The sequence below is a fragment of the Oenanthe melanoleuca genome, chromosome 9 (genome assembly GCF_029582105.1).
Source record: "Oenanthe melanoleuca isolate GR-GAL-2019-014 chromosome 9, OMel1.0, whole genome shotgun sequence".
Lineage (NCBI taxonomy): Eukaryota > Metazoa > Chordata > Aves > Passeriformes > Muscicapidae > Oenanthe > Oenanthe melanoleuca.
This window is the reverse complement of record NC_079343.1, coordinates 12,665,970-12,678,236: the sequence shown is the minus strand read 5'-3', so window position 1 is coordinate 12,678,236 and position 12,267 is coordinate 12,665,970. Positions and strand designations below refer to the sequence as shown.

Sequence of the window (12,267 nt, the reverse complement as noted above, 5' to 3'; positions counted from 1 at the left end):
ACGCGGTACCGCAGGTACCCGGCGCGCACCTGGGGCCGCCCCGCCCTCCCGCAGCCACGCCGGGCACCACCAGCGGCAGGGACGCTGCGATCGGGGGCGGTTCCGCCGGGGCCGGTTCCCGTTGCGTTCCCGTTGCGTTGCCGTGTGGCGCCCGCGCTGCCGGTGCCCGCGGCGGGCCCGGCGCTGGCTGCGGCGCCCCGCGGGCCGGGCGCGGCGGGCGGGGCGGGGCGGGGCGGCCCCTTTAAGGCGGGGAGCGCTCACCTGCCTCCTCCCCGCCCGCCGCCAAGGTACCGGCCCCGCGCCGCGCCCTGATTGGGCGCCCGCCGGGCCCGGTCACGTGGGGGGGGCGCGCTCCCCCAGCCTCCAGGCCGCCATTTTGGCTGGAAAGTTTGGAATTTCCGAGCAGTGCGGGCGGGAGGCGGCGGGAGCGCCCCGTTCCTGCCCGTCCCGGCCCCGGCCCGCCGCGCCGGCTGCACCGCGCTGTCCCGCCCGGCCCGGCCCGGCCCGGCTTGCCCCGCGGAGCGCCGAGGCGCCGCGGCGGCGCCGGCGGGAGCCCCGCGCGGAGCCGCTCGCTCGCCGGCGGCGGGGTCGGTCCGGCGGGGCCGCTCCGGCGGGGCAGCCCCCACCCCGCGCCCGGCCGGCAGGGGGCGCCGCCCCCCGCGCTGCCCCGGGCCGCGCTCCCGGCCGGCGCGGCGGAGCCCGGGACAGCCCCGGGCGGGGGGCGCGGGGCGCCATGCCCGTCAGGAAGCAAGGTGAGCGCCGCACGGCCGGGGCCGCGGCCGCCGAGCCGCCGGCTGACAGCGCTGCCGCGGCGGGACGGGCGGGGGGGCGGCTGGAGGGAGCCGCGGGCACCGTCCCGCCCGCGCTCTCCCGGCCGCGAACAAAGGAGCCGCTCGCCGCGCTGGGGCGGTCCCGCCGCGGGGGGCTTGTTGCATCCCCGGTGCCCCTGCCCGGTGCGCACCGGTCAGCCGTGTGTCTGGTCTCCGCTTGCAGATACCCAGCGAGCCCTGCGCCTCCTGGAGGAATACCGCTCCAAGCTGAGCCAGGCGGAGGATCGGCAGCTGCGGAACTCCATCGAGCGGGTCATCAGCATCTTCCAGAGTAACCTTTTCCAGGCTTTGATAGGTAAAGGATGGCTTCTTTCAGTCGGTGCGCAAGCCGGTCGGTTCTTGCTGATGCTGTCACTTGTAGTGTTAAGAGCAAAAGGTATTTTACCCGAAAGTTAGAAGCCATGTGCTTCTTGTCGTTGTGTTTTTGTTTTGCATAGTAACACACGTGTTGTTACAGATCAACAGTTCACTTGTTACACGTACTTCCTTTATTTGAGGCTTTTAACTGATCCAAACTGCTGAAAACTGTGGAATAGTTTTAAATTCTGTGACATGTTATCTTGGATTTATTTAGATTGTTTCTCCATGCATCTTTGTTCACCTAATAAATTTCTAAGGAGGGTGGGGTTTTTTTTCTGTCTGTATGTAACAGGTTAGTGAATGAATTGTAATGTTTTTAGTCTAAGGAATCAGACAATTCCTGTTGAAGAGTTTCTAAAAACATTACCAAGTGGATAACTGAAGTGCAAATTTAACCTAAAGTAAATGAGAAGAAACCTCTAATGCTTCAGGGAGTACTACAGTCATCTCTTCTCCTTTGTTGCATATTTAAGTACAGTGAAAACACTATTCGTTCCCAGTTTACAGTCCTTATAGTGCTTGAGTTAATATGTTTCCCTAAATTCTTAGAAACACTTGCATGTACTTTTGAATTTCCTGCCTGTCTTTGGAAAAAAATCCCTGAGCTTAAATAGAACTTGCAGAATCCTGTCTTTATTTGGAAACTTCTGCAGAGAAACAGGGAGAAGTGGTTTCTTCTTGATTGATTGTCACTATCTTTATGACAGCTAATGTTAGTTTACCCTCAAGAATAAAATTCGTTCATCTTTTAATAGTAACCAGTGTGTGAATTGGACTGATGGCAAACATTGTAGCTATATTTGTTACTTGACTTACTAGTGGTTACTGTGCTAGGGTGCACATCTTCCTCCCCCGGGCTGCAGCTTCTTCGTACCTGTGTTGTGGTAAAGCACAGGGACAGGCAAAACAAACTTGTGTTGCTACTGAATGTTTTCTTCTGGAGCATTTATTTCATCTTGTGTAGATTTTCAGAAGACAGTGCTTGTGCTGGAATTTTTTTCTTATCATGTAACTTCATAAAGGGTAGCTATGAAAATAGGTCAGTTTAAAAAATCTTTTCCTTTTAGGAATTCTGCATTTCTCTTCACTACACAGTTGATGCTCATCAACTCCACGATGAAGAGCTAAACATAATCCTTGTGGGACAAATATGAATGGATTCACTCATTGGCAGATCAGAATGTGGCAATCTTGTGTCAAATATTTAATGTACAGCAGCAGCACTTTCTATGTTCACCCAGAAAATTTCAGTGTTGACTGCCATTTTTCTTGTTCTGGGTGTGTGCATGTGTGAGGGTTTTTTATTTTAAAACTCTTCCAGGTCTGATTTCTCTGCTTCATTGAAAGACACCAATCTGCTAACCTTTGATATTCACACTGCAAGGTGGTAGTTTCTTTTCATATCCACATATGAATCTTCATTGTTTATAACTCTACACCTAGTTTTAGTAGTGGGCTTGAAAGAGCAGGCAGCCTCATGTCTGCTGGCTCAGTTCTGCAAGAGCACAAAGAAGGAATGTGTTGTTGCCTAGGTGGGCTCTGTGGCTTGTTTTCTTCTCTCTTGTAAGAAGCTGCACGTTGACACCACAGGACCCTAGCTTTTGTTGAGTTCAGTTCATCTGTGCATGCACAGCAGATACTTCTTGGGCATGTTGCATTAACTTTGCATTTCCTGGGCCCCTGTATGATTGTTTATTAGATTGCATGCATGTGTTCCCAAACCATCTGGCAGAAGGCTGCTACTTGTGAGGCAATTAATGCTGTCAACTTGGGTCTTTCTCCTTTTACCTGCTACTTTCTGTGGAAATAGTCAGCGTAGTTCTTGTTCCTAGCAGTCTGTTGTTTTCCTGGAAACACCTTCTTTTATGGTGTAATTGCTGCATGATGGGGATAAAGAGTGAGGAGACTCCCTGCAAAAGATGTGATCTGGAGGATGGCTGCAGTTACTGGGAAGACCTTGAGCTGGCTCCTGCTTGTCCTGTTTCCATGAAGATCTGGGAGCAGGCTGGATGAAGTATTCAGTTGTGCTGGGGGTTAGACTTAACCTGGAATTCTTCATTGGTCATTGCTTTATGGCTGGATTTGAAGTGTGCATTTTATAGGAGTTGTGATGTGTTCCCAACTGACATAGCTAGTGCTGTTCTGACAGCAAGTTTCAGGCTCAACTATACCAAGTTATTGCTCTTAGAGATACTTCCAGAAACTGTGCTACTTTTAGTTTCTGGTTTGGGTGCTTTTTTTTCTTTTTCTTAAAATTAACAATACTAAAAAAATCCCCATTAAATTTTATCCATTTGTTTCCTGCTTTTTCTGCCAAGTTACTGCACTATATCCAGGACTTGTTTGCCCATAGTAGGTAGGTTTGTGAAGGTTGTAGTCAGGATCTGCTGTCAACTTCATGTATCTTTTTTAGTATAATTTTTGCCTTGGCAATCAAATGCTGTTCTTTCAAGCAATGAATAGCATTATGCACAGAAATACATATTTGGGTTTATAATGGAGAAAGTTAAATATTCCTGAAAACTAGAGACTATAACAGTGTTTCATGTTTTTAGAAACTAAAGAGGTTTTAGAAACTAAAGAGGTTTTAGAAATTGAAAAGGTACTTTTTTGTAATGTAATTTGGTTGCTGAAGAGCAAATAATATCAACTTTTCATTTGAACCTTTATTATCCTCTCCTTTTAGTTCTCTCAATAAATTTTAGTTCAGGATCCACAAGCTTGACCTTGTACTTGAATTATGGCTTTAAATGGCTTGAATTAGACCAGTAACTAGTCAGTGTGAACAGCCAGTGTCACCAGATCCGCATTGCAAGTGTTACATTTTCAGTGATGTAACTGTAAGAACTTTGTATCTCTTAACAAAAGTTGTAACCACATGTGACCTCCTTAAAACAGTCCCTGAAAAAGCCCATTTTTATCTTTTCTGTCTTCCATAATGTGTTTTCCATTCCTTCTGTCAGCCATGTGTAATAATGAATGTCTAGAACTTTAATTTGATGAATACTAAAGACCTGAATTTAAAATCAGCTTGAGAATAGTGTCATTTTAAGTCAATTTCCTTCTGTACAGGCTCAAAAATGTGTGGTATCTTTTCTAGTTTTTGACTTCTTGTTTTCAGTTAAAATGGCTTGTTCCTGATATTCTGATAATTGGTAAGCCAATTTATTAAGAGACTAAAGGAAAATATCCATATATAGAACCATGACATAGACCTATTTTGCTTTGGTATGATATTTGATATTTATTTTCAGATAGTGAGGTTATAATTCTGCAGGTGAGTTCTCAGCTTAGGCACTCTTTTACCTTTTCAGAAGCTACAGGTTCTTGAAAAGGTACAGATATATTTATCTTTTTGAAACTACAGGAAGAAAAACACTTGCAAAGATAACACTTCTGAGAGAAAAATATGAGAATAGCTTCTCCCAATAAACATGAAGGTGCTTTTAACTATAGTTTGTATAAGCCTTATTAATTAAACAAAACATATTACAAATGCTGTTAATACATTTTTACACCCCAGAAAAGTAAGTCTTGTCTCTGAAAACTTTGAAAAAAGTTGATGATTGCATAAAGTAAGTTGTTTGTTCAGGTTTCTCAGCAGTGTGATTCAGACTGAAAATTCTAGGAATATAAAACTTAGTCTGCAGATTTCTCATTTCAGTCCACATTGGCTTTCAAATTGGGAAAACAACCCTAGATTTTAGACTGAAGTAGATTGGGTTGGGTCAGCACTCCTCAGAGCTGGTCCAGTTTGGAGTGGACTGACCACATTCCTGGTACCTGGCATGTGGTCTTGGCTCAGGTGTGTGTGGCAGCTCTTCTCACTACTCCTCACTCCTTCTCCCTTAGCCACCTTGGGAATATTTCCTATACTTGCTGGCTACCTGGAAATCCAACACAGTTAAACACAAGCTCCTCTTCTGAACTGAAACCAAAGTACTTGCTCTTGGGGAGACCTCAGTTAGAACTTTTATTTCAGCAGTATAGTTAATAGAGCATGTGCCATGATGGCACAGTTAACTCTGCAAATTGGCTTGGGCCTTCCCATTTTCAAAGGTTACTGAAGCCTTAGTGCCTTTCAGACTCTGCTGAATAAGATTTACATTAAGAATCCAGAAATTCTTGACAGTAAGTTGAGGATCTTTTTAGACAGTCAGTGAATATTGCCGGGGTTTGTTATTAGTATGTTTTCCTTAGGGGAAGGTTTAGGGAGAATTGGATCTTCTGTAACACTGGATAGCATTGAAACATTGAAATCTGATCCTTGATGCATTTTTGTAACTTTTTCCCCGGATTGCAGCTTCTGTGATAACATCTTTACTCATATTTGAGGCTGAAACATCCATGCAGTATAATCCTTGCAACTTCATTGTTCATTGACTTCTGGACAAGTTTCCTAAGGCATATACTATGGTTATGCTTGTTTTGGTCTCCTTTGAGTACACAAAATTTGGTCAGTTTTACAGAAATTTGACTTAGGGTTGTGTTTACAAAGGTAGTTAAGTACTTGATTACTTTCATCCAGATGGAGGGAGGATAAATATTTTAGTTGGTGTCCAGATGGTTGGAATGTTAATTCAGTCATTGTTAGTATGTTTCTGCTCTGAAGTTTGTCTGAATGTCCCAGTCTTTGGAAGAACTTCATGTCTTACTCTTCAAGGAACCAAATAATAAGTGAAATAATCTCATTGCTCCCCTTTTTTTTAAAGGATTACTTACTCTTTTGTATGTAGTGCAGTTTGATAGCTAGCTTGCTTTTTAAAGTGTTTTCCACCCTCTACTGCATGTGTGTGACAGGGCAATGTATTGAATTTTTGGGATTAGGTGCTGCTTTTGGTAGCCTAAAATAGCAAGTAAGTAGTAAGTTGAGTAGCTACTGGTATGCAGATAAATAGTATTGTGGCAAAAGTTTATCCTTGTGGTATTTCACTGACTGTATTCAATGCTGAATAGCTGCACTGTAGAATATATCAATTGCAGTATTCTCTTCCCAGGGTTACCATTGAAAGGGTCTGTTGACAAAAAAATCTTGTCAATAAATCTGCTGTTCATCCAGGAGCTGAAAAGACAGAAGTTTTGAATAATTGGTGTAGTTTCCAGGTTCTGGGAATGTTTGCTCTCTGGTCTGTCCTTGCTTTATTTCCTGTGTTCTTTCACATCTTTTCCCTAGGTGTGCTGCCTGTCCCCTCCCATACTTCTCTCTATATTCCCTGATTTGCTCCTAATCTCCCTCATCGTTTGCTTCAGTGCTGGGTACAGTGTAGAGGAGGGGGAAAAGCATGGGAGAAGGTATTTGTCCTGATCTTAGTCTGGCTTCCACAGTGGTCCTAGCAGCAAGGGCAGGCAGAACACCTTGTTCAAGTCTGCAGCTGGAATACCATGTGCCCCCTGTGCATCTGGTTTGCCTGCATTTTGAGAGATGGAGCTTGTTTTGGTGCAGAGGGAAGGAATCTTTAAAGAAACTGAACTGTAGCAGCTGACTAGGAGTCTCCTGGCACAGATGGTTTCCTGAATTATAACTAGGCCAAATTTGCAAGATTGTTAAGAGACTGCAGAAGGTGTAGGACTGACACTAGAATAACCTCCTTAGCTTCATGCTCTTTCCCCAAGTTAGGGGAGGCTCTAGAGCTCTCTGGTAAAGCTTTTATGGGAGTCTTGTCATGTGCAAGTACCTTCCCAGCCATTCCCTCAAAACAACTGACCTATTTTGGCTTGAAATGAAGTAGTCAGCCTAAGACAGAGGAGCAGCAAGGACAGCATGTGAGCAAATTGTAAAAGCACTGCAACTTCAAGTGGTTTTCAGAAACTTGTGTTAAAATTTGGCTGCAGGAGAAGCACAAGTGTTAGTGCTGGAGGAGATGCTACTGTGAGGCACACCCAGCCTTGTGTTGCCACCGTTGCCACATAATTACCTTGGAGCCTGAGCTTTCTGTAGCTAGAAGAAGCTAATGCTAGTGTTGTCTCATCTAAGCAAAGCTATTCACCTGTATGGAAGCTCAACTAGGAGGCTTGAGTGAACTCATTCCAAAACTAGTTTGATTATTTGAATGCTCTTGTCTGGTGAGAAACATCATCAGCCATGTATACTGACATTATCTATGGAACATACTACAAATAAGACTTAATAATAAGGTTTTTGTTGCCACTGAAGGCAGTAATAGATGCATCCCTTTAAGAAAAAAGTACATTGTTGTAGTGGCTGCTAGTTTGCAACTGGTGTTGATATATTTGTGGAGGGTGGATAGCTGGGAGTTAATTTTTAGTTTGGATACTTATTGTTTGTTGGGGGGAGGGGGTGGGAGTTTCTTGGGGCTCTTTTTAAGGCTTATACTGTTGATCAAGTGTGCATGAGGCAATATTAAATCAGAAAGTTTAGACAGCAGAATATTGTGCCAGTTTTCATCTCTGTGTGACAGTTTTTCCTACCTTAATTCTGGACACAGAAGACCCTGTGAGTTTCTGAAGGAAAATTGGATAGAGACAATGTGAAGCACTCTTTAAAGAAAGATTGGATGTGACGTGTGGCATAGTTGACATGGTGGTGTTAGGTCATAGACTGGACTCGATCACAGTTCTTTTTACCAACCTAATTGATTCTGTGATTCTGTGAAGATATGGTGAAGGAGGGATTAGGAAGCAAAGAGGAAAATATGAATGAGTAGTTTGGAAAGTGTAAGAGGTCAGGCTGGTAAGGAGTTGAATTTGAGTGTAAAAAGCAGCTAGAGGAATAAAAGCAAACAATTAGATTAAGCACCAGTTAATGAAAACGGGAAGTGAAAAGAGGAAAATAACCTCTTCTGGAATTTGAGTTAAGCAGAGAAGTGTGTGCAGAAAGGATATTCAAAGGGTAGGACACAGTTACAGAAGTTGGTGAAAAGAGCTGGGGATCAGTAGTTGGATGCTGCAGCTTGCAGCAAAGAATCTTGTAGAGCAGAACGTGTAGTGAGAAAGCTGCAGCATGAGTTGCTCCTTAAATTTTTAAGAAATCTTGATTGTGTGCAGCAGTTTTAAAGAAGAAATAGTTCTCCAAACAGCCAACCCTGAAAGGGGCTTTACAGGGGTTCTGAGGCTGGTTTTCAGTTCTCGTTGTACAAATGAAAACATTTATTTTTGATCAGACACACACACCATGACAACACAACTGATAAATATACAAAAAGAATGCTTACTTAATGATGGTCATTGTCTTGGAGCTTTTCTTGGTCTTTGTATTTTTTGTTGATCACTAATCATGCACTTTTTGAATTGTGCTCTGCTTGTATTAAATGGATATTCTTAGCTTGACATAGCAGATGAAGTAAGCATGCATGATTGAGCCTTCCTTGGAGTTAGTAGGAGTTGCTTAATGACTGAAGAATGAAAGTCTGTAGTGTTGGCAGACTCTTTTGCCTGTTCTGACAGTGATCATGACTCTGTTTTGTCTATACATTTGTAATGTTGGGCTGTAAAGAATTTGGCAGATACCATTTATCTCAAATTGCTCTGAACTGAAATAGCATGTTGACCTCTGTTTTCTTTCTAGTAGTTTTAAGACCTGAGTTTTCAAGTGCTTTGGGTGCTTTGGCAGGAAGCCCTAGGAGATAAAGCTGTCTTTCCCTCCCCTCCTTGATTTAGAGAAGTACTTAATTTATAATGGAATGGCACCTTTTCTTGGATAACACGTGGGTAGTCAAATTCTTAACATCCTGTTTTTTCAAATATGGATAACATCATAAACAAAACCAGACATTTGCATGTGCTCCATTTAGATGAACAAATGTCTGAGTAGAGGCAGACCAAGGAGAGATGATAAAGGATTTGCTTATGTGGACTAAACTGAAATAAGTCAATTTCTGATGGAATTCATAAGCTGCTTGATTGCTTGCAAGTTGGAGGGGGGGCAGTGGCTCTGAGAGATTCTCCTGAACAAAGCTGGTATTGAAAAGCTTTTTGTGGTAAAGTCTGTATGGTGATGCAAAGTTATCTAGTGTTTTGCTGACTTAATGGCTTTGGCTGAAATTGGTTTATCCTGCTGTTGAAGATCTCTCAGAAAAGGAACATCTATCAAGTGCAGGATTAACTAAGTAGCTGAGGCATGTAAATCTTGGCCATGCTGCCATGCAGAAGGACCTTGACAAGCTGAGGAAGTGGACTGACAGGAACCTCATGGAGTTCAACAAGTAGAAAGGTAGAGTCCAGCATGTGAGGAGGAGCAATCCTATGTACCAACAAATAGTGTGTGTCACCCAGATGGAAAGCAGTGCTGCAAGAAGGGATGTGGGTGTCCTGGTGACAAAAAGTTGACCATGGACTGTCACTGTGCCTTGGGGCAAAGGTGGTGAATAGTTTTCTGGGCTGCATTAGACAGCCAGCATTTTAAGTGCCAGCAGGTAAACCCTTCCCCCTTTGCATTTTAGAATGCAAAACATGAATTTAGATTTTGTAAAAATCATGAACAAACAGAAAAAAACCATGAGCTTCCTAAATTAATTCTTGCTCGTATGCAAAGCTGTTAACTACATTAAAGCTGAAAACCTTCAGATGGGGATACAATTAATACAGCTTAGACAAATGGGACTGTTAAATTCACATATATTGTGGTAGCAGTTTATATCTTTGTGTAGTGCATGATGTAAGGACAACAGTTCACTGGTTCACATGGACAGTGTCCAAAGTAGTCTGTTATAGTAAATGTGTTACTGTTTAAGTTCATGAAATGCTAAGCTTGTGTGGAATTTCCTGGCATTTATTTAAGAAAAACCATGTATACCTCACAAATAGTCAAGATGCTTAAAGTGTAAAAAAGCAAAGCCCAAAACCAGTAGGTTACTGTGATCATTAGTGGAATACTTTCAATTTAAAAAAGAATAAAGCACTGAACCATTTAAGGTACAAAGGACTTTTATGATCATTGAGTCCAACCTTTCACACAGCACTGCCAAGTGCACCATTAATCATATCCCTAAGCACCACACCTACAAGTCTTTTAAATGCCTCTTGGAACTCAACCATTCTCCTGGACAGCCTTTTCCAATGCTTGACAACCCTTTCAGAGAAGAAATTTTTCATAATTTTCAATCTAAACCTCCCCTGGCACCACTTGAGGATATTTCCTCTTGTCCTATTGCTTGTTACTTTGAGACTGGCACTCACCTCAACTACAACCTTGTTTCAGGTAAATAGTAAATGCCAGTGAAATTTAATTGGTTTCCTCTTTACCACAGTACAAAGGTTCAGTATTAGAAGTCTCAAACCAACTCCATATAAAAAAATTATATGGAGTTGCTTGATGCTTGTTTGAGAGCCAGAACACATGAAAAGATGGTCAGAAGAACAGGGAATGGGAGACTGAGTAAAGTGAATCTTTGCCATGGAGGTATTCTGTGTTGACTATTTCTTTCTCTTCACTTATGTTTTGCTGAGATTGTTGTTTGCTGATACATTCTGTGCTACACTCTTTCTTCTCTACTTTGCAGTTTCATTTGAATTTGTTATATACCGTGTGTTTATATATGCTGGATATTCTTTTTTCTGTTACCCCTAAACTATGTTTTTGCCCAGTTCTCAAGGTTGGCTTCCTTTAACAGTAATTAGCAGTTGTGGAGTTATTTGTAGACTTAAGGCCTCTGATACTGTGTCTTTTTTTCCAAGGCCTCTCATGTCATGCTGTGCCTTTGTTCTTTTATGCAGCTTTTTGTTCTGGGGTCATAGGTAATCCATTCTCTGCAGAAGAACCTGTTTTTATTGGTATGTATTAGCTGTTACACACTCAAAAGTAAATTTGTACATTCAATCTGTATGTATGCATGTACTTGTTTGTATGTGCAGCTTTTAGCTTTGGACAATTGTGTGGTGTAACACTGATTTCATATATATTTATGTATACTATTTATAGAATATATGTAGCAAATATTTATGTGTGTTATATATAAAATTATTTTTAGAAATAGGTGCTAGCTCACACAGCTGTCTGAAGCTAAGTAAAAGCCATGCAAGTTAGATGAGTCACCTGGTCTTTAGATAGTTGGTGGTAGAGTTGGACAAGCTAAAACAAAGCTCTGGGCAGGCCAGGACGAGTGCAGAGGCCTGGTTATTCACTCAGCACAAGGCTCATGGCCTGTTATCAGCAATGCCAACACCTTGTATATGGGGTTAAACCATTCCTTTAAGAAAATGCTGTTATAGTTATTCCATCTTTCACTGGCAAAGTTACAGTTATCAAAAGGTTCATGCATAACTGAAATCAATGAGATTTTTTTAGCACATGCACTGATCTTAAGTTATCCTGATTACAAGTACTCCCCACTAAATATATGGCAAAAAGAGCAGACATTGCACATACCTGTACAAACGAAAAGCAAAGGCTTTGTTTGATTTCTAAGGAGCAGGGAAGAAATTGATCTTAGAGTGTGTCATGTTGCTGGTTGGAATCCTTGTCCTTGGAGGCAGATTCTTTAGAATTGATGTAGCCTCTTGAAGTGCCCTCAAATATACTTTAGAAAAGAAAAGAATTGGTTTCTGCAGTTCTGCTCTTCTTTTAATTACTGTTCTGTGGTTTTTAGTGGAGCTGGATCTCCCTTGTAAAGTGGATTTGTGTTCCTGTTTGTATTTGGCAGATAACTCGTTTGCTTTAAAAGTGAGCAGTTTTAGTTTCTGTTGTATCATGTTACTGGTGAACAAGCCTATTCAAAGAACAAAACTAAGATCAGTGGAGAATATGAGAAGGGGGTGAACAATACACCAGCAAATTTCTTTCAGAGTAAAAAACCCCAGTTTGTCACTATTCTTTAACTTTTCATACTGCTAAGAAATATAATTTTATTTTTCATCAGTCCTCCATTGCAGACCTGGTGGTCTGTCACTTGCTTTGTATAGGCTTTTATTCTTTGTGCTGTCAGGTGTATTTCTGATTTGGCTACTTCATGTGGGGTTTTACTTGTAGGCAGACCAGATTCCAGGATGATTTTTCTCTGTTGCTTACCACTCATCAGTTTTTGTCACTTTGGATTCCTAAAACTCTGTGCTTCTATTTTTCAAGTTTCAGCTCTTCTTTTAATGTTCCCCTCTAGTTTCTAAACGTTCCTCATCTGTGTTT

General features: G+C 42.3%; 1 protein-coding gene across 6 annotated transcripts in view; it reads left to right on the top strand.

Moving 5' to 3' along the window:
• The first annotated feature begins 623 nt into the window (after window positions 1–623).
• Window positions 624–12,267, top strand: part of DLG1 (discs large MAGUK scaffold protein 1) — a 139,323-nt gene continuing 127,679 nt past the window's right edge. For all 6 annotated transcript variants that reach the window (XM_056498726.1, XM_056498725.1, XM_056498724.1 and 3 more), the window contains exons 1-2: window positions 624–752; window positions 994–1,125. In XM_056498726.1, coding sequence (XP_056354701.1) covers window positions 734–752; window positions 994–1,125 — 151 coding nt within the window. In that variant the 5' untranslated portion in view covers window positions 624–733. The remainder of the gene's footprint in view (window positions 753–993; window positions 1,126–12,267) is intronic.